This window comes from Nannobrachium achirus, assembly GCF_963921795.1.
Source record: "Nannobrachium achirus genome assembly, chromosome: 7".
Lineage (NCBI taxonomy): Eukaryota > Metazoa > Chordata > Actinopteri > Myctophiformes > Myctophidae > Nannobrachium > Nannobrachium achirus.
Window position 1 is genome coordinate 54,664,129 of NC_137816.1, and position 27,432 is coordinate 54,691,560.

Below are 27,432 nucleotides of genomic sequence, written 5' to 3' on the forward strand. Positions count from 1 at the left end.
TAGTGGAGGTCTGGGGACTCCGATTATTTTAGACCTAGATATCTTTGTCATGTGGATATCTGAAAAACCGGGATATATGAAATATCCAGCTCCGTCTGGATTGGCTCATACAAGTCTGTAACTCTGACAGTGTACAAATGGAACCAAATTTTAAAGTTTGAGAAACACTGAACTAGACAACAGTGTGATACACTCTAACAGAAAGTTATGTTGTTTATTTCTGCAGGGAAACCAGAGGAGCTGCCTCACAAGCCTCTGGGCCAGGAGCTGCCACTGCTGCTGAATCCGGTCCACAACAAGCCTGCCTCAGCCGGAGCCGGCCTGAGCCTGCACATCATCTCCCACCAGCAGCCCGACGCCATCTCTCCAAACCAGAGCCCCTCCAAGAATCCCAGGGACCTGGACGTCACCAACGAAGAGGAGGAGGCTCCGCTGCCGTCCCCGGACCCCGTCATCATCCACAGTCGGACTACCTTCACCCCCCACGGCTCCCCGCTCACGGGGCCTCCCCCGTACCAACCTCCAGGGAGTGACGTCGCGGAGGATTGTCGTTTACCGTCTCCGCTTGTGGAGGGCTCCACTGATGCCCTGCCCGACCCTGCAGCAGTCGTTACTATCGCAGGTCACCCTCCTCCTCCACAGGACACATCAGAGTCGCTTTCGGGAGAGCCCGCAGACGAGCCGACGACTACCAGCAGCCCCAACCAGTCCTCCTGCAGGCTCACGAGGACTCGCTCGTCGTCTGGGCACCACATGGACTCCAGCCTGTCCCAGACGACCGAGAGCCTGTCGGCAGCAGAGAGGGCTGAAGATGTATACCTGGCCCAGTTGCTGGAGCAGGCGGCCACGTGCACGCTGCCTTCCAGTTCTAACCAGGCTCATCAGGACACAGACGGAGGACGCGAGGAGATGTAGGACACGTTGCAAAATAAACTAAAGACTCTGTCCCTGCATTCAGCTGCTACAATGTGGACACATAATTAACCCATTTAAGACCTGGAATTATGATCGTGCCGTGCACGATTTTTAAAAAATAGCAGATTACATGTAGATCTGCTATTTTTTAATAGTTAAAGCATAAAATAATGGTTAAAGTGGTTAAAGCGTCGCTGCTCAGCCTGTGGGTTGGGACCGGTCCGGCGGAGGGCCATGAGAGGTTAATTCTACATGGTCACAGACTATAAAGAACAACTTGGATAACAGAACGTTGTGCTGTGAAGTGCCACAAGTTCCACGTCACATCAAACAGTATGTTCTTGTCCAGGTGACATAGAATGACCTTTTGAAGGGACTCTTGGGGAAGAGTAGTGGGCTGTAACACAAGAAGAGGACAGCAACACATTCGCCTTTATAGCGGAAAAATAACTGACTTTTTGTATTTTTCTTTTTAAGGTTTTGTATGTTTGCTTTCATCAGCCTTTGTAAAATGTTTGCCAATATAGTCATAGTTTTATTTTTTCATGTCATAGGATGCCTTATTTGGATTTGCTTCAGTTCTGGTGTTGAACATGGCACAGTGATTATAATGTTGGTCAGATAAAAAGGAAGTAGTGTTCAGATAGAACTGTAAACCGTGCATGTTACCTCAGTGAGCTGGCTCACTTTCATTATGATTGTAAAATATTCTCAAAAGGTGGCAACGATCTTAAGGAAAGACTTGAAGTCAATTGTAACAGTTGCCTCTTTAAGGTCAATAATATATTGATCACTTGCTCACTGATCAAGTCGTTAAAAAGAAGCAGACTGCTTTAGAACCCTTTCTCTAATGTTCAATTGGAACATTTGCTACAGTATTTCTGTTGATACCTTGTGGAATGATGGTGAATGTTACAATTAAGGTTACAATTAAAATAGGCTTTTGTTGATCGTACAAAAGGTCTCTTATGACGAGACGTTTGATGTAAATGTATTGGTTTCTGATAACATTGTTGTTTAAAACTATAATGTACTGTTACAAGTATGCCCAGGATTATCCTTTTATGAATAGGCTATATGCACAGAGAAGTTGGGTCTATTCTCACTTCCTTCACAGGTGTTACCAATGAAGGCTCTGTTCCATTCTGGTCAGACAGAGTCAGGGTGCTGATATTGTTGTATGTTGTCTCACTGGAAACACTCTGCTACACCAGTGGGTCTCAAAGTGTGGTCCAGGGTCCCTCATGGTTCCTTGGGCGTTCCAAATGACCCCTTAAAAGGTTTGTAACTCTGAGCGGGTCCATTTGGTTCCAGTTCTACACTCTCAGAGTTATGGGGGTCCTTGAAATAAAGGTTTTGCGAACCACTGTGCTACATGAAATGGGACAGAGCCTTCATTAGTATCATTGGTAACACCTTTGAAGGAAGTGAGAAGAGACCCAACTTCTCTCCAATATGGCTGCTGTGCATATAGCCTACTAGTCAGGGAATATCTCAAAAAGAATCTTCACCAATTCAGTTTCCCTAGGAGAATCTGTGACAGATGCTGAAAAGGAATGTTTTTCATGCAAAACAAATGCTTGCAATGGATTTGGAATCATGCAAAACCCCAAATTTGACCCCTCACTTAAAGCAGATTTATTTTTATGTGTTATTTCCTGTATAGTTAAAGCCATACTGTGTAAGATGCCCAACTAGTGGTCATTAGCCCTATAGCAAACCGCGGTCGCGTCCGTGTCTTTCGGACGTTTTTCGTACCTTCAGACCCCCGCGTCTGCCTCCACCTCGCTGAGATCTATCTTTTAAGGGGTCCCTTGTTCCTGTGCGTTCAGTAATTCCAGAGATACGGACTCCTTCACCCTGCCTGGTAGGCGAAATTACCTAGAGAAGGGATGGTACAAACGGGCGACAACAAATATGGCTGCCATAGCGACCCCACTTCAAGATGCGCTGTGATTGGCCGGCAGTTGTATAACCCTCGCTGTGATTGGCCGGTAGTGTGATGACGCAATTTTGGCGCGAGATCCGGTCCACGGCAAGGATCTCAGTTTACATACAGAGAAGGCTTTACAGGCTGAAATTCACGGCGCGGATCTTCTAAAACTTTTGTGATTTAATAGTTAGGAGAATTTTAAGATTTGTTTTATAAAAAAAGTTACATAGTACAACTTTAAGTTAATGGAACCCCAACTTTCAGCAGCTGTCACGGATTCTCCTAGGGAAACTGAATTTCAGTCTTTGTGAGATGTATTTCTAGACACCTTTACAAACACATTGGTGAAGACATTTCTTGGTAAAAAGGTTTGGACCTTTTCTCTGAAGATATTCTCTGACTATACCTATTGAGGCTGTAGCAGCAGTACACCATGATTAGCAGTAGTCAATGACTGACATCTAGTGGTTAGTTTGAAGTTAGGCATGTTTTCATTTTGTTACATAAGAGAAATGTAGAATGGGGCCTGCTAGAATTCTGCTATTAATTTAAAATAATTGATGTCAGAGGGTTGTACCAAACCACTGTTTTTGGAGTGGAGTATAATGTTCTTTTAAATCCAGTTTAGTTGGCATCTCAAACTGCAATACTTATTGCAGTGAAACAACGTTATTTAATTAAAGGTTACTCATTGATACCCAAAGTGGATCCAAGTGTGATTCTTGCCTTTACCTTAACTGTCTGTTTCCAGTGGAACTTGGAAGTTCCCGAAAGCGTGCGCACACACACACACACGCGCACACGCACACGCACACACACACACACACACACACACACACACACACACACACACACATACGTGTAGATGTGATTAGGAGGACATATGTGTCGGTGTATGTGTATTAACCGGACATCTAAAAAAAAAAGTGGATTTGGGCTCTCTAGACCAATAGAAACACTTCTGCTATTTCAGAATTGTCCATGTTTTAGCAGGACACCAGTCCTGTCGGGTGTATGTGTATTAACCGGACATCAAAAAAAAAAGTGGATTTGGGCTCTCTAGACCAATAGAAACACTTCTGCTATTTCAGTATTTCCATGAATTAGCAGGACACCAGTCCTGTCCTGCTAATCCAAAATGTCCTTATTAGATAAATTATTAAAGATAAATATGGATCTCTAAATCCATAGTTAAAATAAGAAGAGAGAGACCAAAGGACGTATCTTAGATTGCTGTATTGAGGAGAGACAGACAAGGTAGACAGACAGTTCTAAATCTCTCCCCACCCTAACGGTAGGGCAGAGGATTCTCTCTCTCCTCCAAGATGGAGGAAAACATGTATATAAAGACATACAGTTTATGACAGTAAGAAGCGTGGAACTTATTCATTTGTTCCCAAATCATAACAAGGAAGTAGTAGGAACTCATTGATTCGTTCCTATATCATAACAAGGAAATAACAGGAAGAAAGTGCCACGTAGTGTTGGTAATTTTCCACCACTAGTGACTTATATCAGACAGAGGAAGACAGTGAGTCTGGTGACATACAGTATAAACCAAAACATGATTCTATTCAGGGCATTCAAAGTTATTATGACCTTTAATCAGTTTGCCTGAACCTACAGTATGCGACCAAAATGTGGTCTCTTATATACTGTACGTTCAGTTCATATTATGCCTTTATATGGTCATATGAGACTCATACACCAATAACATAATTATGTATCATAATCTATCCTAACAATCTATCCTTTTAATTTTTGTATGAGGTTCATATGACCTCCATATTAAACATTTTATCAGGGTAATAATAATAATAATATGAAGACTTTAATAATATTTAGAAATTCAAATTTTCAAAAGAGAACTGTAATAAATCCTTAGTTAAAGAAACTTGACACCAAATAAAAATATTTCATCGTTTTTTACAGATGAAATGAAGACAGAATTAAAATTGAATAAACAGATAAAAATAAAGAATGAAAAATGAAAACCTGTAATAAAAGATTAATTAAAAAAAGTCCATAAGTCCAGTGATCGGATGACGATGACGACGATGATGGTGATGATGACGGGGACGATGATGACGGTGGTGGGGCAGTGGAGAGACGGCGGTGAGGACATGCAGAAGCTGTGGGTTCTTCTGGGTCTTAGATTGCGTCTTCTTTCAGGTGTTTCCTACGGGGGACGAAACCTGGCCAGTTTACTGTTTCCAAAACAATTTAGTTCAGAACTTCAGGTAGCGTTTGTACTACATGGCTGTATTTCAACAGTGCAACAGAAACTCACCGACCGGTGGATTGGCTCGTGCACTGGTCTGGCCGGGCCTCAGGTCGTGGTTCGTCTGCACCCCATCAGTCAGGTGGTTTTCGATGATGACCCGATTCTCCTTCCCCACACTCTGCATTCCTCTCTCCGTCCAGTCTCAAGCCCATGTAAACAGAAATATTTCAAATTAAGTTTCAAATAAATCTTAAATCAATGAAAAACCAAATTAAATAAATTAAAATCAAATTAAAATTAAAATATATTAAACCTTAAACTCCCCCCTTTTTTACAACAAGTTGTAAAAGTTAAATAAAATAATTTAAATTATTTAAATCAATGAAATGAGCTTTAAATCATACACTACAGTACTGTACAGTAGCAGCTTGGGCACAGGGGAGTCAGTGATAAGTAATACGCCTCAGGGGCGAGAAGCGACCTTGTGTCTAAAGGTTGTTATGGTAACCAGGGGACAGGAAGTTCCCAACCGAGCTTTATGGGTAATGAAGTCTTAACAGTAAGAGAACAGGGCAATTAAACAAAATACCATAGACAGTAAACAATCAGAACGTTTACGAAGAATAGGAGAAAGGAAAGTCTAAACAGAGACATGTTCCCAAAACAATTCTCTCACACACAGACCATCTGACCTTGACAGATCCAGGTGGTTTCTCACAGACAGTCAACCAGACGCTGCACTCAGAAGTGCACACACACACACCTCAACTAAAATGGATCACAGTCACATGCACGCTCACGCACACACTCACACAAGAGTGGGGGAGAGGGAGTGAAAAAAAAGATAAGGGCTTAAAGCGACATTTACGCACACACACAGGCGCATGCCCGCACTCACACATACAGTACTGGAGCGGCACGCACATTGACCAAGAGAGAGGGGGGGGTGGAGCTCACACATTCCCCCTCTACCTCACACGCACATGCATGCACGCACGCACACATACTGTATAACAAACTCATACTCAGAGAGAACTCATCAAATAAATGATATTATAGTATAATACACAGCCAGAAGCCTCTGGAGGTTTTAAAACTTAACGTTACAACATATTATATTAATTTAGACATCAATAATTTAGTTAGTTATTCTTAATCTTAAATCTTAACTTTAATTTCTCAGAGACATTTTAAAACGTCTTAAAAGTATTTAATATTACAGAAAACAGAACTGGTCAGTAACATAGTCAAAGATAAAATATTTGTTTCTCAATTTCCAATGGCTGGGCCAAGCCATGAAAGTGAGAGACCTAAATAAACACAGTATTATCGGTACATAAACAGATAACTGACAAATACTGACCATTTCATATGGTCCAGTCATAACAAGCTATAACCACAAACTGACTATGAGCACGGTTTTAATCAGGCTGACTAGAAAGCACACGCCCTAGGTTATAAGCCCAACATATAATGACCATTCATAGGGTCCAAACAAACTGACGACAAAAACAACTGTACCGTAAAAAGTTAAAGTCTGAAAATCAGTATTGTCTCTGCACTCCTCATCACAATGAGAGAGCGAGAGCACGAACCAGAGATAGTTAAAAATAGATTAAAGGTGTTGTACATACACCCTGAAACAAAGATGAAACAAAGAGTTTTACGACCATCTGTATCTAGTAGATAAGGATTAATTTACGACGCGTGTCAAACCAAAACATTATTAGGAGCTATCGGACTCCTCCAACGGAGAGAGAACATAATTCACAAATCATATTAATTATCATTACATTAACATCGTTAATTCAAAATTCAACAGACACGACACGTTACAGGGATTTAGTAAATATGTACTTATCTTAATCACTTAGGAATTTGCCGATGCGCAGAGATCCAGGAGGTGCAGCCGGGCGGTGGTGCATCGGTGGAAAATCCAGCCTTTCGTCACGGTCCGGTGCTGCTCCTGGATGTCTACGCGGTTCCACATTAATCCAAAACTCAGATAAACACTGTTGTCTAAATAAATTCCTTTGTCTGAAAATACAGCAATGTAGAGATAAATTCCAATTTTGGCTGGTTCCAGATACGTGTTGAACATTGTTCCACCGGGGGAGAGAAAGTGAACTTTAAATGGCTAACAGCCTGAACACTTTATCCGTCCCTCAGTCGGCCAATGTGACAAACAGTATCCGGCTAACGAATCACCAATTAATAAATAAATTATGGATCTCTAAATCCATAGTTAAAATAAGACAAAGAGCCAAAGGACTATATTTCTTTAGATTGCTGTATTCTTGAGAGAGCAGACAAAGAAGACAAAACAGTGCGCATATCATCCTAGTGGTATGCTCGATAATCTCTCCCCACCCTAACGGCAGGACAGAGGATTCTCTCTCTCCTCCAAGATGGAGGAAAACATGTATATAAAGACATACAGTTTATGACAGTAAGAAGCGTGGAACTTATTCATTTGTTCCCAAATCATAACAAGGAAGTAGTAGGAACTCATTGATTCGTTCCTATATCATAACAAGGAAATAACAGGAAGAAAGTGCCACGTAGTGTTGGTAATTTTCCACCACTAGTGACTTATATCAGACAGAGGAAGACAGTGAGTCTGGTGACATACAGTATAAACCAAAACATGATTCTATTCAGGGCATTCAAAGTTATTATGACCTTTAATCAGTTTGCCTGAACCTACAGTATGCGACCAAAATGTGGTCTCTTATATACTGTACGTTCAGTTCATATTATGCCTTTATATGGTCATATGAGACTCATACACCAATAACATAATTATGTATCATAATTTATCCTAACAGTCCTGTTAATGAGGTGAGTATTCAGGCCAATTGTCCCGTTAAACCACATTTACCAACACACATCACACACACACACACACACATTCACACACACACACACACACACACACACACACACACACACACACACACACCTAGGGCAGAGGTTTTCAACCGGTAGTCCGTGGACCACTGGTGTTCCGTGAAGGTATTTCATGTATAGTCCCTGGTCATCCAGCTGTAATCATGCCATGGACCACTAGTTGAGAAGCATTGCACTAAATGACCTGGTGACCTACAGTATAACTTAAGGTCAAGCAATTTCACAGAGGGAAAGTGTCATCATTATCAGGATAGGACATGTGGCAATGCAATGGCATGTGTTTGCTCATTTGTAAATGTTACAAATCAGAATTTCAGTGAACATGACTTTAATATGATGTAAGGTTGGATAAAGTAAGAGGAACAGATCAGTGGTTGGTCAATTTTTGAGCTCTCGACCACTAGCATATTTCAAGCAATCTTCAAGGGCCTCGCAACCCACCTTTAAAGGAGTAGTTCACACCCAAAATGACTTTCTATCGATTACTCTATTACTCGATTACTACATGGAGACTTGAGTTAATTATTATTATTATTATTTTTATTTTTTTATTATCATTATTATTTTTTTATTGTCGCAGATTTCGATTCAGATTTCGATTTTAACGGATTTACTCCCGCTGATAACGGATGGAGACCCAAATGCATTTGGGGGCACAATTTTTAATAATCAAATTATTGTCTTAGTAATGCGACAAAAAGAAAATATTGAACTCAAGTCTCCATATGGGGTGGGGTGAGTAATTGATAGAAAACAAGTCATTTTGGGGGTGAACTACTCCTTTAAAAAATCTCAGCCGACATATCCCCACCAAAGTGTGCTTAATTGTCTCCACCAGCCGAAGGCTTGGGGGAGAGTATGTTTAAAAAATCCTACAAATCGGTAGGCAGCATCTCGACAGTCATGTGATCGACACAGATCTGTCCGATTTTGCATATTCCATCCGGATTGGCTAAGATTGGCTTCCAAAGTTTGTAGGATTGAGCCGTTTTGAACAAAATGCCTCAAATCCCAAACGCAAAGTGCAATTATCATGAAATCGCGCACACACGTTCCCACTAGGCCGAGGAAGAAAAGCCACTTAATTTCTTTTAAATCAGCCTCATGGTGGCGCTATAACAGGCCGATTTGTGGTTTTACCTATAACTCCACCGATTCGTTTCAAACTTTGTAAGCGCACTCCCTAGAGGCTAAGGATAAACCTTTGCCCTGCATTTTTCACACCAGCCTTTTATAGCGCCACCTTTGGACCGACTTATGTAAAACACATTTTTGGATATTACTCCTTGAGATTTTATCCAAAAATCACGCAAATCGGTACACAGTATCTCTATAGTCATGTGATCAAGTCCGATCCGTCTGATATTTCATATTCCATCCTGATTGGCTAATATTAGCTTCCAAAGTTTGCAGGATTGCTCCGTTTTTGAACAAAATGCTTCAAATCATCAACGCAGCTTGCGATTACCGTGAAATTTGCCACACATATTCCCACTAGGTCAAGGAACAAAAGCTACCTTTTTCACATTGGCCTGTTATAGCGCCACCAGCAGGTAGCCTTTAGCAAAACAATTTTTTGGAACACAATGCTTCAAATCATGCATGCAGCGTCCGATTTCCATGAAAGATCTATGGTGAAGAACATATGCCACCCTTTTTACATTGGCCTATTATACAGTAGCACCACCAGGACACACAGCCTGGTGGAGACCTGTGCTCGGAAGAGCACTGCTTCTAGTTATTATTGAGTTACTCGTTTTAACCAACTCCATCATGCATCATCTTCCATTCTTCCCACACGGTGGCGATGTAGGACAGCCGTAAACAAAGTCATTACAACAGAGGCGTCAATTGGGTATGGCAAGCTATGGCAGCTGCCATACCTTGGCTACAGGGGGAAATAATAAAATGTACTTTTCATCGTGCCTGTTGCTAAGGTATGGCAACATGACCGGTGTCTTGCACGCGTGCCCAGTCATGTTGCCATACCTTGGCCTTTTCTGAACTGACGCCACTGCATTACAACGCGCACGTGGGTCTGATTGGTCCTCTCGGCAGACTCGCCACCGACAGATGATTGGTTCGCTGTGCGCAAAGTAGACCTTCACCTCTCCATATGTTGGTTCTTTTGGCACGAGCGGGACAGGGGCACGTTGTTCCAGGGTATTCCAGGTCATATTAGGATAGAACACCGGCTATTCATCTTGTGTTTCTTATTATATGTCTACAGTTTCTACAGAAGCTTGATTTTTTGATGGATTTCTGGTATTTGTATTTTTTTCTAATGTGCGTAAAAGTCTCTAGTCAGATTTAAAGCTCGTAGCCGAGTTTACTCTCCTCATCATGACAAGCAGCATGGTAGTGATGAAGACCCTGGAACGGCTGGAAGACATGAGCCTGGACTCCGGCTATGTGGCCGGTGGTGGGGACTCCTGCAAGTCCCTCAGCCGCTCCTCGTCCCGATGCAGGTAGGCCTGTCACAAATTATCACATATAATCGTCTGATCGCAATTATTTTCATAATCGCCATAATCGTTTCCATGTTGGCAAATGTTCATATACTTTCAGACATTTTCAGAAATAGTGGAAATAGCAGATCTACACGCTCACAACTGTGACGCGTTGTGAGCTTTTAGGTCGGCTATTTCCATTATCAATGTTCTTTTTTTTAAAGTGTAAAGTTGTCAAATGTGTCAATCTTTTCTTTGTATATTTAGGGTGTCATATCTGCCATGTGCAACTTCAAAGCATATTAAAGCCAAACAAATGTTATTGCCAAAAAACACAATTAAATTGTTTAGTTGATTTTTTTATGACTCCTTTAAAAAATGTTCCCCCTTTTGTTACTGACAATTCCCTATGCAAAGTAGGCTACCGTGTTGTCTGTCTGTCTTTCAATTCAATCAATCAATCAATCAATCAATCAATCAATCAATCGTCATGTAACATGTCATCATCATGGTGACAGCCCTAGCTGCAGGCATCAGTCACAGTCCCAGGTGATGAGCTCTCCTCAACGGTCCTGCTGGTGGCCTGCAGGGCAGCAGCAGCACCATACCAGCGGCTCTCTGAGCTCCAGGAACGGCAGCTGGGACACGGTGAGCACCTCGGCGCCGGAGGAGGACCCAGCGGGCATCGACAGCATCCTCCTCAAGTGTCCGTGTCTGCCGGAGCTGGAGGAGTACCCCTGGAGCGACGCGGAGCTGCGGCGGGTCCTGATGCGTAAAGTCACCGGTGGCGGCGGCGGCGACGCAGTGTCTTTCAGCTGGGAGTGGGATGCCGTCCACAGGCTGTCGGTGCTGCTGCGGAGGGCTCTGGTCCGCATCTCCCGCGAGGCGCAGAGACTCAGCGAGCTGCACCGGAGATGCACGCGCTTCGAGGTAAAGATTTTCCTATAAACCTTGCCTAACCTCACCCTCCTTACCCCTCTAATGTAAATACTTTTTTGCACTGCTTTTATGTTCTTCTGTTACAAGTGCTTCCTTCCTTTTTTTTTTTTTTTTTTGCTGAAGATATCTACTGCATAGTCTGTTCTATTCATCTGTCATTCAATGTTAAGAATCTCAACGGAAATAAGCTTTTACCTGAGTTACCTTTTAGTTTGCCTTATTCTGTACTGTCATGAAACTGTACCAATTCCTATGCAAAACTTCTAATAAATACCTAAATTAATCAATCAATCAATGCAAAAACCAAAAGAAAGTCTTCAATAGTTCAATCAATAAATCAATCAATAAATCAATCAATCAATCAATTCAATATCAATAGACATATCACAATTATTATTATGTAGCATATCGCCAATTCTTTGAGATAATAGCAATTCTCTTTGCACAATCGTCTCCATGTTGAAGACTAGCTATATGTTGTATTTATAAAGCCTATATAAGTTTGAAAGTATAATGTGATTAAGAAATACTGTACTGTATGTCCGACAGTGAGTCCTTTCTTTGTAGACTATATCGGTCTTATCTGTCCCTATAGACGGGTTTCTTGTTTACAAACATTGAGACTAAATGCACAGCTGACTGTATCATGTAATCAGTTCCGTCCAATCCCCAAACCTGTTGTTTTGGGGAGCGCTGGTTTCATTGGCTAATTTTGGTACGGACCCTGCGCACGCATCTAGTTTTATCAGTGTAACGTGGACCAGAAACCCGTCTATGCAATTTGTTGTTGTTTATGTTCCAATGTTGAATGCCAAAAACACTGTTCAATTCTTAAAACGCAATTACTTTTGCGCCAATCTATGAATCAAGTAAACTGTCCTGATCATACTGATGTCCTACACCAGTTACAAGTCTGTAACTCTGACACTGAGTTAAGGGGAGACCTTAAGATGTCTAAGTTTGAGAACCACTGTCCTATACTATACCATACAGGTCCAGAGCGCCTCCAGACTGGTGCTGAGTTGGGGTCTCGCCGAGAGGTGTGCTGCGTCCGCCGTCAGAGCGCTGTCTCTGGACAGCATGAGCTCCGGCAGCGCAGCGGTCGGGCGCCAGCCAGGCAAGTCGGCACGCTGCGGGCTGACCCTCTGCGTGGGCCGCTTCTTCCGCTGGATGGTGGAGACCCGCGTGTCGGTGCGCGTGCACGAGCACGCCGCCATCTGCCTGGCCGCGTGCGTGGAGAGCCTGGCGGAGGAGGTGGGCGCGCGGGCGCTGCAGGTGATGCTGAGAGGCGAGGAGGAGGGGGTGACCGCTAGCGACCCGGTGGTGAGCGCTGAGGTCCTGGAAGCCACGGTGAACAGTGACGCCGAGCTGTGGGGTCTGATGCAGGCGTACGAGCACCTGGTCTGCGGTAAAGACGCCAACGGTAAGACAGACTGATCTATCTGTCTGTCTGTCTGTCTGTCTGTCTGTCTGTCTGTCTGTCTGTCTGTCTGTCTGTCTGTGTCTGACTCTGACTTGTCCGTTTTAACTTCAGATTGACAGATTAGATTAGATTCATCATTATTATTGTTACTTGCGCCAACAGAGCGTGCAAGTAGACTACTGTGTTCGGTGCTGTCTGTATCAGGCTGACAGTACAAAGGCAGAGCCTTTAGCCAATGAGGGAGCAGCGTTCTCGGTGACGTCACCAGCAACAAGTGTGACCTGATATAAATAATAAGGTGCAAGTTGGCACCTCGACAGAGTGCCAACTTTTGACCACATACATACCCACTGGCACTGACAGACAGCACTCATCACCCTACTTGCACGCTTTGCTGGTCGCACTTGTCGTTTTCTTCGGAAAGTGACTGAATGCACAAGACGCAAGTTGGCACCTCAACTGAGTGCAGTCTAGTTGCACCTGGAATTGTTTGTACATGTACCGGTATGTGTCTAATCTTCAGAGAGACAGACAGACAGACAGACAGACAGTCAAAAGAGAGAAGGAAAGAGCTGATCGAGAGAGAGACAAACAGATGTGTCACGTGATGCATTGTGAGCTTGTAGATTTCCACATACAACTATAACATGCAAAGTATAAATCAGATGACATTTTAAACTGTAGATAAATCAGTTTAGGTTGGGGCACGTGTGGGTGGATGAAGGGTGGTCTGGCTGGATCCAGGGTGGGGTGGGAGGGCGGTAATTTGGTTAAAAAAGATATCAATCACTTTGTCTGTCTCCTATATTTGATCCCACTATAAAGCTTGTAAGATAGTGGGTAATTGTTAGTTAATGATGTCTCCATCTCATGTTGAACCAAAGATGATGGTGGGCAATGATAATCAGTGGTGGCTTTTAGAAGCCTATAGCTACCAGTACCGTAACAGAGTTTAGACCAGCGCTATTCAACCCGCGGCCCCTGCGGCATGTCTAGGTGGCCCGTCATGGTCATACCAGTAAAATATATTTTGTCTACTTTCAATGCGGACAAATAGCCTAATTTGTCCTTTTTCAGTTTCTCTCCAAAACCACTACGATTTATTTTTTGTCTTGTTTTATACCAGACTTATTTGTTCCAAAAGAAGAAATGTCATAATTTTATCATTAATCATTCCATGACAATCTTTTTGTTCAATGAGGTTTGCCCTTATAGATGGAAATGTGGCTGTCTTCCTCATGTAGTGTGTTACAAAACCAATGTCTAAACGTCCAAAATAGGACCGTCGTTTTTAGCTTGCGGCCCTTGTACTTTTGGTATTTTGCTGAGTGGCCCCTGGGCCATCTAAAGTTGAGTAGGCTCCCTGGTTTAGACCAAAGCCACTCAGACAGGAAACTAGCAATTTGGGGAATAATAAGGAGATGGAAGTAGAGGATAAATTACTTGCTGATAAACATCTGCTTTATCTGCATGTGTGTGTGTGGGTGTGTGCATGTTTGACAGCGTAATGCTCTAGCTATTTAAGTGTGCTCATGTGTGTCCCTGTGTATACGATGGGAGTATCAATTCCTCTTGATATTTGTGTGTTTTATGTGCGTGTGTATGTTTTTTATAATTGTTGTAAACATACTGCAGTATTTTAAGATACTTCTACATCACCACCCGAGCTGGTTCTTTCAAAGATTACTGGACAACATGTATTGTATATTCAGCTTTTGCAGTCGGTGCAATTGAGAAGACAGGGGTCACAGTTCAAGGAAACATAATGTTGAAGTGACCAAGTGAACCCTTCTCTACCACATTGACTTCACATTTCCCCCTGATTGCCATTACAGAACGTACCCTGTTATTAGACACATCCTGTCGGGAACCACAAAGTAGATTCTTTCCCACTGTTTGTGCGGTTCTCTCTTTTCACATACTGGGATCTAATATCTACAAGAACTAAGAAATATGTCATGATCGCCTACTACGATGCATACATGCACAGGGGTTTGACTTGACAAGGGTACAGGTGTAGCAGAGTAGCCCTGCCAGTGAAGACTCAAGGGTTAGTAAGTGGTTGATGTATTTGGTCCCCATGTGGTAGACCAGCAGCACCCCTGCCGGAAGCTTAAAATCTCCATCGGCAAAGGCCAATTCCCCTTCGCATGAGCGATGTTTGGGTTCCCAATGCGGGAGACCCAGGTTTAAATTAAGGCTAGGCAATTTATTGATTATTTAAAGATATTCTATATGATTTTATTGGAGATACAAAAGTATCTGATCTCCTTATATCTTGACTCCTTATCAACTTCAGTAAAATATTGCGGCTGGTAAGGCCGAACGATATTGGAAATACATTGTCATTGAAATATTGTTTTTGGCAAATAGCAAGAAATGCATATTTTCACCATATACCTATATATCAGATCTGAATATTTGACCTATCTAATCTTCGGTAGCTCAATTTGGAAATAATGCAATGATTAGGGTGATTTTAGTCTTTAGAGGGTGAAATAAAGGAGTCGTTCAATACTCAGAATACGCAGAATGTGCAATAGAATAGTTACTGAGACATTTGGTCTTTGGTTTCAGAAACCTTGTATATCTCCACATTTTTAAATAAATGCCCTACTACTATGTCACGCAAAAATAGCCTTCAAGCTCACAACACGTCTTGTATATCTGATATTTATGCAATTCTTTTAATATGGTCGAAGTGGTCAAGTGTGTCTGTGGTTTTATAAATATTGCATCAATGAAAAGTATTAACAAGAGCTTGTTATTAAATAATAACTACATTGGAGCAGTTAGAACACACACAACACTCCTGAAAAGTAACGCTTTTGGACAGGCATGGTTTACGACCCGACAGAGACCAAATCATTCATTATTCCCAACTTGAAATTCGGGGAGCCAGAGAACAGTGGCCGCGACTTTGTTGCAGCTCATTAATGTCAACTTAATGACTTCACCCTGGTGGTTAGCGTTGTTAGTTAGCTTCTATTCCTCGCACAGGAGCCAAAGTGGCCTCCATTCATGCTCCCTGAGCGTGTGCAGCCAGGGGGGCCAGAGGCTTGTCCAGCAGACTAAATAAACACAGGCTAGGTGTTGTCTAAGCTCCCCCTGGGCACAAAGGAGCACGGTGAAGGCTGTTTTCACTGTTCAACTTGTGGTCAGAGGTAGTTGTCACCCACCCAGCATGCAGGGTTGTCAACATTGGACTGTCAGAATCCAGGAGATTTATTTTTGGGGGGCGCGCGGAACTCCCCAACCGTGGTCTGGGGGGTCCTCTCCCCAAAACGTATTAATAGATATTTTTTCCTGTGTTCTGTTGAATTTTGTGCATGTTTGATACATTTATCAGGCTTACTTTACTAGCATGGGTACAATTTCAGCCTTAAAATGCCAAATGTTGTTGTACAGATTTGATGACTGAAGCAAAAGGACATCTTTAATAATGATTTCTCATCTTTAAGTCATTACTTAAGTGAATATCTGTATGATCTTTCTTGCATGCATTGCCCCCACCCCTAAAGCGGGGGGTCTGGGGGTCCTCCCCCAGAAAAATTTTAACATAGTAGATGTAATTTCCTGTGTTCTGGTGAATTTTGGGAGTTTGATACAAAATCCAGGAGAAATCCAGGAGATTTGCCAATCCAGGAGACTCCCAGGAGAGGGGTTCAAAATCCAGGAGACTCCTGGGAAATCCAGGAGAGTTGACAGGCCTGCCAGCATGTGAACACTGAAAATGCACTCTCACATACACTCATAGCTACATACATACATACATACATGCATGTAGAGAGACTAGAGACACGGGTACACGCACGCACACACGCACGCACACACACACACCCTCACTCACATAAACACGCACCCTCACTCACATAAACACGCATGCATACTCACTCACAGGCACAGATATAGACACTGTACAGCAGTGGTTGGTTCTCAAACGTTTTCGTGTCAAAGGACCCCTGAATATATATTAATTTGGCTGCGGACCACATTCTGAAAAGAGTTTTTGCCAGGGACCCCAAGAAGAGAAGATTTATGTATAAAAGAAAAAGATTTACAAGCGCTATATTAACTACTATTGCTGGGGACCCCCTGGATCCCCCCTCCCGCCAAGGACCCCACTCTGAGAACCAATGCTGTACTCACACATATAAAAAGCACAATACAATACATCACCTCATGCGGCGGTTCACTTTCTAATGGCACGTATATTGCACAACAAGCGTCGAAACAATGGCAAAACTGTTCTGCCTCTTTTGCTCCCCGACAATAAAAAGCAAATCCCTGCAGTGAAACCCGAGGCTGAGTTACAGTAGGAAGCTAGGGCTCCGCTCTCAGGCCTATCTTCCCCTGCTAAGCTCATCCAGGATCACAGCTTGTAATGTCATTATCTGCTCAAAATCACTGCAGCAGCAGCAAAGCACTCAGATATGTAATGGATTGTGTGGTGTGTGATGATTTCTCTCAGCGGAGATTGGGTTTTACTGTGTTGAAAAGTATCACTTCCATTTTGTTTTCAACGCTAGCCTGTAATTTCCCACCACACTCTTTAGGGCCCCAGTGCTTTTATTAAGTGTTGTTCTGTCTCCACCCTCGCATCGTTTTCCTCATAAATACTTAATTTCCAGTCGCACTAATTTGAGTTCTGTTGTACAGAATGTCTATGTCAAGGGTTCCCAACTACTATGTATGAACTATGTATTAATCTCTATGTTCACAAAAGTGAACATAGAGATTATGTTACAATCAGTGAAAAAATGGCTGTCCTGCATTGTAATACAGAGTGTGAATTTAAAGTTGAAGTTGTAAAAAAAAAAATATTTTACGCGGTCGGTTTCAAATTCACACACTGGGTTTTTGCAGTGTTCAGTGAAAACGTGAGTGAAACACATTTCAAACACGCTGACTGAGAAGTGGCGGGAAGACATTGTTATGGCAGCATAGTGGTGTTAACCTGTGATGTGCTGGTATGCTTTGTTTTCCCAGGAGGCTGTGCACACAGTTGACACAGCCTAGGGCTTCGTGGATGGATGTCGACATGAAGCCAGTGCTACGAACACATTCAAATCCTGTGTTAATAGTCGGGGGCCTTAGGGAGATAGAATGGTAATTTCGTGCTAATCAGTCTAAAAGCGCCACATTTTGCTCAGATGTAGCCCAGGGCATGCTCTAATGATTTAGCTAGGGCGCCCGAGTCGGCGACCTTCAGAGTCACCACAGCGGCCAAATCAAGTTGGGCTCCCACATGAAAAGTGATGAGTCATCACTTTTCACAGTTTTGTGGGCTTTTGGTCATTTTTGGTCAAGTTTTTTTCTTAAAAAAAAAAGTGAAATATCCCTTTAATTCATCGCCGAAGGGCCATTTGGTTCCATTTGTGCCCTCTCCGAGTTAACCATGTAGGCTTACACACACATATATTTTTGTTACTTACTGCAGTGATTCTCATACTTTTTAATTTCAAGGACCACCAGTTTGATAGGCAATTATTGGCCACAGACTTGATACAATTCTCCATCTCTGGGAAAGCAATCTATACCAAGGGTCTTCAACAGGGGTCCTCAGAGTTACTACAGGGGGTCCTCCAAATCTTTGTGTGACGTTTTTCTCCTTTTTTATATAAACCACTTGAAGAGTCCATATTCTTACTTTTGCCAAAAATAGCAGATCTACAAGCTCACATGTTGTGAGCTTGTAGATAGGCTATTTTCGGCAAAGAGGTTTGGTGTAGATGGGAAAAAAGATGAGACTAAGTGCAGTGAAATGTCAAGTTTTGACGGTATTGCCGGTTCAAGTGGTTAAATATCTGAAAATGTACATGAACTAGATAGAGGTTTGCGGCCCTTCGGGCCGCTCACATCTAGAGTCCACGCCCGCTTCTTTACTAAAAAACTTTTTTTATCAAAAAAAAAAAGTTTTTTGGAAAAAAAAAATTAAAAAAAAAAAAATTAAAAAAAAAAAGTTAAAAGAATAAAAAATAAATAAAAAAAAAATAAAAAAATTTGGGGGGGGGAACTATTGTGGCGGAACTATTGTGGCGGAACTATTGTGGCGGAACTATTGTGGCGGAACTATTGTGGCGCAGCGCACGTTTCCGGTCGGACATATTTGACCGCCGGACGCACTTCCGGTTAAGAACTCTGTGTGCCACGTGATCAGTCCTAGCCAAGTGGTGTATACGGATGTTACTGCGATTGAGGTGAAAGAGAAAAGTGGAAAGTTGTGAGCTAACTATTAGCTATTTTTGTGTGTGTGTGTGTGTGTGTGTGTGTGTGTGTGTGTGTGTAGGTGTGTGTGTGTGTGTGTGTGTGTGTGTGTGTGTGTGTGTGTGTGTGTGTGTGTTCTGGCTACGCCCCCCTCGGTTGAAATTGGATCCGCCGGTCCCATAGCTGGGAATACGAGCCAATGGACGGCGGTCACCATGGCAACGGGGGGCCAATGATAGAGTTATGGGCGGTATTATTCCTTACGTTCTCCCTACCGTTGAGTTGAAGTTGAATTGAAGTGGATGCAAAGTGGGCGTGAATGGGCTTGGAAGTGGGATGCGGCTTTTGCTCAATTGTAAATATAAGATCCAAAATACACTGATGATTGTGCTGTCAAAAGATGAAACTATATGGAATCTATTAACAGGTTGTGGGGGTGCTGCTTCATCTCTCTCTCAACTAAGGGGTCCTTGGACAGAAAAAGTTGAAGACCCCTGATCTATACTATAAAATTCTAACTCTATTTGATCATGAAATATATTTTTGGTACTTACGGTCACTACCAAGTATTTTCTCCCATGCATTTTTATATAATTTATTTTTTGCATCTATACTGTATTATGTTTCATGCCAAAGAGGCTATATCTATCCATACATAACCATCAGAACACTATTATTATTAAGCCATCAATGGATTTTGTGAGAGACTTTCCACCGTAAAGAGTTGTGGTTATTTGTCGAAGAAAACCACCAAGGTCGATCCAGGAGACAGAGTGACACTTTTCAATTAAATTATGAACGAGAAAAATCACCAACCGTTGAGTAATCGCCTTGGACTGATTATTTTATCATCAGATCGTCCATCTCTGTTATCCCAGAACCAAACAACTGATGTGTTTCACAGAGCTGTTTCTCCATGAGAAACATTGTATAGCCTAAAAGCTTGAAAAAGTTAAGCTATTAAGACCGGGGAACACGTTATTACGCATTATGACTTCAACCATTATGTTATGCTTCAACTATAAAAAAAATAGCAGATATACAAGCTCACAGCGCGGCACCGCTGCGAGCTTGTAGATCTGCTATTTGTGAAAAATCATGAACATTTGTGCAAGTGTTTGAATATTAAGGTTTTTGAGAAACACAGTGGTTCTCAAGGACCCCCAAAATTATAGGTAATAGGCTGCCGACCCCCCCATCTCAATAGCCTATATGTTGTTCCAGGGACCCCCAGTAGCAAAGATTTGAGGTTTGCTTTTAAAATGAAACTTTCAAAGATTTGTACACATTTACACATCAAAAATAGATCTGCTATTTTCTTTAAATCGTGAACATTTGTGCAAGTCTTTGAATATTTTTTACCCGATTCTATAAATGTTTTCTAAATCCTTCCCTGTTTCTCTGTCAGTGGTTCTCATGGACCCCCAAAATATATGTAGGTATTTGGCTGCCGACCCCCCCATCTCAAAATACTGTATGTTGTTCCAGGGACCCCCAGGAGAAAAGATTTGAGTTTGAAAGGTTTGCTTTTAAAATGATACATTCAAAGATTTGCACACATTTACACATAAAAAATAGCAGATCTACGAGCTTGTGTATCTGCTATTTTTCAATAGCTTAAGTATAAAATAATTCCAGGTTTTAATGGCTTAAGCTTGGAACAAAAAACAAAAAAAGAGGCCTTCTGTTTTTACAGTTTTGCATGGAGGCCAGATGGAGATAACATTACATTAAATGTGGTGGTACAGTAATGTGATTCTTGCTCTAATCCTGCTCATAACTCCAGTGGTAAGAAATATCATCTGGATCACACACTTCCTTCAACAGCCAGCCACTAAACCTTCCTTGACCTGAACACACGCTGTCCAGAGGTCAAGGTACATTTTATTAGACTAGCAGATTCTTATACACAGGGAATCTCAATGTGCCTCTAATGGGAAAGAAATAAGCTAATACTGTATACAGTATGCCAGCGGTTGTCAAAGTAGGGTCCGGGGACCCCCAGGGGTCCTTGAGGGAGTTCCAGGGGGTCCCCAGCTAAATGATAGTTAGGAACCAAATGGACCCTTATGGGTATGTAACTCACGGGTCGATTTGGTTCCATTTGTGCACTCTCTGAGTTAATTAGTGTGTTTGCCAGTAGGGCAACCAGACTATTGTTCTAGACTATACATGGGCAAGTGGCGGCCCGGGGGCCACATGCGGCCCCCACCTTCACTTAATGCGGCCCACTTACTGGAATACCGATATATTATTGATTTCAGCTGTTATTCCAAACATGACCTGGTTTAATTCCTTCAGTCTATATTAGTAGCTTAAATGGGTTAATGACTAGTATTAAAATGTGTTTACTTTATGTCCAATGTATTTATTTGTATTTAACTTCATAAAGTTAACATGAGTATATAACTAAATGTGTTTGAAATTCATTCAAAATGTTACATTTCAGGATTCCAATTCAAAAATAAAAATAAAATATTCAGGATTCCAATTCAAAAGAAGCAAAAATAGCCGATCTACAAGCTCAAAACGCATCGCGCTGCGATGCGTTTTGAGCTTGTAGATCGGCTATTTTTGATTTTTGATTCCAATTCAAAAGATTCCAATTCAAAAGAAGCAAAAAGCACATTTTTGCTTGAATGAGATACTAGAATGACAAAGTAGGACGTAGCGATATCAATTTGGCCCTCCGGAGTGAAGGTGGAAATATAGTGGCCCTCGCCATCATCAAAGTTGCCCACCCCTGTTCTAGACCATTGTTCATAGTATTCTGGATACACAATCTGATGTCATCAGTGATGTCATTGATGCTGATTGTAGTGGAGTTCAATCCTGTATACACAATCCAGTGATGTCATCAGTTATGTCACTGATTCTGATTGTAGTGGAGTTCAATCCTGTATACACAATCCAGTGATGACATCAGTTATGTCACTGATTCTGATTGTAGTTGAGTTCAATGGGGGAGTGGTGCTAGCGAGGATTGGTGGAGCTTCACATGACGTTCTGGCTATCTAGGCAATAAATATGCAACCACACTTGCAATTTCCAATTGCATCTTTCTAGTTTAACATTGATTTTGCAATATAAATTGGGGTCTCAGAGATAGAAATGCCATTAAATGGGTGCCTGTAGCCTAATGCATGTCAAACTGGGGGTCCCTGAAGTTAAAATGGTTGAGAATCACTGCTAGAGCTGTACAAATCTTCTCTTATGGGGGTCCCTGGCATATCTTTTCAACTGGGGTTCCGCGGGTTGATAAGTGTCAAGTTAGGGGTCTTTGACATGAAAATGTTTGAGAAGCACGGCTGTATGCTATGCTAATACAATGCAGTGGACTGGCACTCATCTGCGATGTTATTTGCAGTACGGTACTTGCCAGCTACTATGCTGATTTAAGTTGGATTTTATTTTCTTCTTTATTCTCACTCTCAGCATTTGTGATTCCCCGTGGAATGGGTTCAGTACTTTTGAGCAGCACATTGTGAGTCGCAGGGATTTGAACTTGCGACCCTCTTGTCACAAGAACTAAGGGAAGTAGATTTAACCCTGTTAGGCAAAACTCTTCAGTTGGACCCTTTGTTGCACTTCATGCTTTTCCAGTTTGGCTGATTAGTCGAGTTGAGAGACCCATACATCACCGGGACTGACTGGAATTCTTGTAAGATAATATTATTTTCTGCATGGAAAGTAAAGCTTGTCTGCTCTCCAAGTAGAAAATATTGAGTTCACATGGTTTAGATGCTTTCACCACATTTCACCAAAGGGACATAACAACACACTGATAAAGGCTTAATGCTAAAACATGTGTGATAACCTCCCTTCTGACACAGTTCAAAAGACGTTTAAAGGACGACTTTGTTTTTTTTTTTTACAAGGGATCATATTTTAGATTGTAATTAGAGAAAAGAAAAGATGAGTGTCAGAATGTTTTCATTTACTGCTTTCTATTGTTTTAGCAATTAGTACAAGTGGCTAAATATGTATTTTTAGACAGAATAAGCCGTCAATTTATTTGTTACTATTTACACCAGCCACCATAAGTAAAAATACATATTTAGTCACTTGCATGCATGCCACAAACCTGGGGGCATGCATGCAAATCAAATTGGTTAAAATCACAAAAACAAATAGAAAGCAGTAAATGAAAACATTTTAACACTCATCTTTTCTTTTTCTCTAATGACTATCTAAAATATGAACCCTTGTTGTAAAAAAAACAATGTTGTCCTTTAAAGAAGAGAAAGAGGAGTTGTCTTTCAGGGAGCAAACAAACCACTTTGTTTACTCCTAATATGATTCTTGCTCTCTAGAAAACCTCATAAAGTCTATGAATTTGTCAAGTTGAACCTAATTAAAAAGTTACCCATACCAAACCCTGGCACTAATGTTAACCCTTACCATATTTGTATCCTTAACACAAACCCATATGTTAAGCCATAACCCTAAATAAGCTCTTAATACGCATTACAATCCTCAGTGTTAATTTATGTAACCAAAATGACCCCTCCTTATGGGTCTATTGGGTATTTGGGTCACATTTTCACACTCTCAGAGATTTGTCTGTGGATTCTTTTGAAAACTAGTATAAATCAACAAACTACGTTGTGCACACCTCCAGCTGAGGTCTAGCCGGTTCACAGCCCTCTGTCCTGCCCTGGCCCCACTGTAGTCCTGTTTTCCAATAACCACACAGTCGGAGCATTATACCACACAGCAGAACAGAGCTGTTGTGTTGGCCCAGTCACTGCGTGCCTGTGTTCTCATTTGACCACAGAAGCGCTCTCTCTCTCTCTCTCTCTCTCTCTCTCTCTCTCTCTCTCTCTCTCTCTCTCTCTCTCTCTCTCTCTCTCTCTCTCTATCAATTCAAAAGGGGCTTTATTGGCATGGGAAACATACGTTTACATTGCCAAAGCAAGTGTGAAATAAAACAATCAAAACTAAATGTACTTACTACTGTATGTAGAAAACATTTAACTAAAGATAACTCTATCTATATCGTTGACTATTGTTTTAGTTTTTTTAATAGTCAGAGTGAACACTGCCATCCACTTGACTATAGAACGATTTTTTTTAAATACTTTTTAGAGTTATAGTTACAGTATTGTGCTCCCTGTGAACGGCCCTTAAAGGCCCAGTTCACCTCTGGGACAAGCAGATCTTATTTTATTGTTGTTTGGGACAAGATCAACACAATCCTGAGTTATTTTTTGTTCAATCTGTGTTTTGAGATATTTTAGTATTTCAGCATGAATGATGATGCATTTTGCATCATAATTATGATGATGATCTGGTTGTCCCAGAGGTGAACTGGGCCTTTAACTCTGAGAGGGTACAGATGTAACCAACTTGTCCTGCAAGGGTCCTTTTGGGTCGACTCAAGATTTAAATTAACTTCAAGGATTTTACTGTGTAGCTCTGTCTCTCTCTGTCTCTACCAGTGGTGGAAAAAGTACTCACATTCTTTACTTAACTCATCTAGTGCCATTCGCGAGATGTCTCGCGAAATGTACTCGAGTATCTGTAGTGCCATTCACAGGATATCTCGGGAAAAGTAATAGATTACTGTAACGGCGAGTACATTACCGAGAAGAATCGCCGGCGGTCCGGAGACGAAATCCGTCGCTGATTTCGCATCATCACGGCTCCACGAGCACAAAATAGTCCCATCCATAACATTGAGGTGGACGGGGGATCTCATCTTTAATGTCCATTATCTCAAAACTACACTTTAGAAGCTAGGATGGAGGCAGATGCTCGCTTATGTTACACAGTTATAAAAGCTCCCGGTCGGCCATTACACAACTCCACGTGGACACGGATCGGTTCCGGCGCACGATCCGATGACGTCTGACCGGAAGTGATTGCGCGGTGGACTTCTGGCCTTCAAAATAAGACAACGCAAGTGAATGGGACCTGAAGGAGGCACTTTGGACATTATAATCCGTTAATGTCTGGGGCTCTGAATGAGTTAAAAGGGGCACTCCACCACTTTTCAACCTATGTTCATATAATTGGTCCTCACTCAAAAATATCTTTTTTTTTTTTTTTTTTTTTTTTTTTTTTTCAGAGGAGGGCTGTGGGCAGGTCAGAAACCCATAGTCTTGTGACATCATCGTTTGCCAATCCAGCTTATAGAAACTGCAGGCTTTCTATTCCTGAAAAGTTGCAATTTTAAAGTGGAAGCCATTGTTCTCGCGATAATAAAAATCTAAATATTTTTTTCAAAAATATTGATTACATTTTCTTTTTTGGAAAATGATGATGTCACAAGACGATGGATTCTGAACTTCCCACAGCTCTCCTAGGAGACTTGGACCGAGTAGAAAAGAATTGTGATATTTTATCATGAACATTAGTGAGGACCTATTATATGAAGACAGGTTGAAAAGTGGTGAACTACTCCTTTAAGTAAAAGTATCAATACTGCAATGTAGAAGTACTCTGTTAGGGTGCCCACACACCAAAATACCTAGAGTGGAATCCGCCAATGCATTTCAATGAGAATGGAGCGTTTTTTGCCAGTAGAGGATTTCTGCAAAAAAATGCTCCATTCTCATTGAAATGCATTGGCGGATTCCACTCTAGGTATTTTGGTGTGTGGGCACCCTTACAAGTAAAAGTCCGGAATTCAATATGTACTTGAGTAAAAGTACGAAAGTATTGGCATCAAAATGTACTTTAAGTACCAAAAGTAAAAGTACAAAATGTTTGAAAATAGCAGATCTACAAGCTCACAACGCGTCGCGATGCGACGCGTTGTGAGCTTGTAGATCGGCTATTTTCAAACAGCCTAGGTATAAAACATGGCTAAAGTGGTTCATGTATGTTTTAAAATATTATAACTTACGGTATATCCACTACATCTGGATCCCAGATGTAGTGGAGTAGAAGTAAAAGTATTGGAAATTGGAAATACTCAAGTAAAGTACAAATACTTCAAAATTGTACTTAAGTACAGTACTTAATTAAATGTACTTAGTTACTTTACAACACTGGTCTCTACCTTTGGCCCTTCGTCACAAACAAGATTGTGTGGGCGTACTGTTTTCCTTCAGTCACACGTACACACAGGGACAGAGTGAAAGGAAATGACTTAATCACACATGATTATGGACGTAAGCACACAGTAGCTCAGCCAGGGGTGGTGGTGGGGGGAGTCCAGTGTCTAGGTAAAGGGATCAGATTCAGAAATCTGCCATTTGTGCTTTGTCCCATGCCAAAGACTGGCCTCTTGTGTTCATGAATAGATACTTGTTGGAGCGGTTTACCTCTATTTTCTAAACACAGCAAGGCAATCAATATCAATTATGTGCTGCATTTCATTCTCGTGGTGGCACATTTTGGAACGAAAGCTTTTCTTTCAGTCAAGACAAGACTCTGTGTTTACAGTAAGGGTCCCTATGTGTTTCCCAGGGGGACAATGCTGAGGTTTATCCATTTTAGAGCCAGGCACCGTCTCTGAATCTCTGTTGGATAGCTTTATTTGTTATTTTAGCACTTTACACGTTACACATAGTTTTCTTTATTGCTCTTCCACCCCAACTTGACTAATGATGACTACAGCAATGAACAAGTCTGCACGTGGAAACGAAGAAAGTTCGCACACAGCAATATACGTGACAAATTGTAGGACTTTTACCTTTAATCCAAATTTTCATTCTTGTATTTACCAAAATATCAATAGAGATGTCGGTGCCCCATTTCACACAAAGGTCCTTGGTTCAAACTCTGGTTGCAAGGTTAGGTATATAGTTTTGATGATCATCTCCCATGGCTCTGTGGTGCAGTAGATACAATATGGCAATGCTTTGTAAACAGAAGGCTCTTGGTTCGCAACATGGATGAGTAGCCTTTTCCAATTTTTTACCTGCATCGTGGCTATGTTGAAAACCAGGACGCCCCCTGAGACAGGAAGTTTAGAGATATGACAGCATTCTTGAAGCTCATGATGCTGCATTGCGTGCGTGCGTGAGTGTTGTAGAGGAGAAGGAGAGTTGGGTTTAGAGGAGAGGGTGGGACAAATATATGATTTTGTTTTGTGGCTGTAGATTGTGAGAGCAGCTACCAGCCATATATACAGTATTCATGTCAGTATCATGGCCGTATCATGGTCAGTATCATGGCTGTATCATGGTCAGTATCATGGTCATTATCATGGTAAGTATCATGGCTGTATCATGGTCAGTATCATGGTCATTATCATGGTAAGTATCATGGCTGTATCATGGTCAGTATCATGGTCATTATCATGGTCAGTATCATGTCAGTATCATGGCCGTATCATGGCCGTATCATGGTCATTATCATGGCTGTATCATGGTCAGTATCATGGTCAGTATCATGTCAGTATCATGGTCAGTATCATGGCTGTATCATGGTCAGTATCATGGTCAGTATCATGTCTGTATCATGGTCAGTATCATGTCTG

At 41.7% G+C, this 27,432-nt stretch overlaps 1 protein-coding gene and 1 pseudogene across 2 annotated transcripts in view; both read left to right on the forward strand.

Annotated features, from left to right (window-relative positions):
- Positions 1–3,542, forward strand: part of LOC308287886 (USP6 N-terminal-like protein) — a 32,446-nt gene extending 28,904 nt beyond the window's left edge. Inside the window, exon 14 of the mRNA XM_080729213.1 lies at positions 227–3,542. Within this exon, the coding sequence (XP_080585339.1) occupies positions 227–915 (689 nt within the window). The 3' untranslated portion in view covers positions 916–3,542. The remainder of the gene's footprint in view (positions 1–226) is intronic.
- Positions 3,543–10,337: 6,795 nt separating this feature from the next.
- LOC308288850 (ankyrin repeat and BTB/POZ domain-containing protein 2-like) overlaps positions 10,338–27,432 on the forward strand; it is a 44,921-nt pseudogene continuing 27,826 nt past the window's right edge. Inside the window, exons 1-3 of the transcript in view lie at positions 10,338–10,450; positions 10,963–11,362; positions 12,365–12,794. The product of the transcript in view is annotated as an ankyrin repeat and BTB/POZ domain-containing protein 2-like (transcript). The remainder of the gene's footprint in view (positions 10,451–10,962; positions 11,363–12,364; positions 12,795–27,432) is intronic.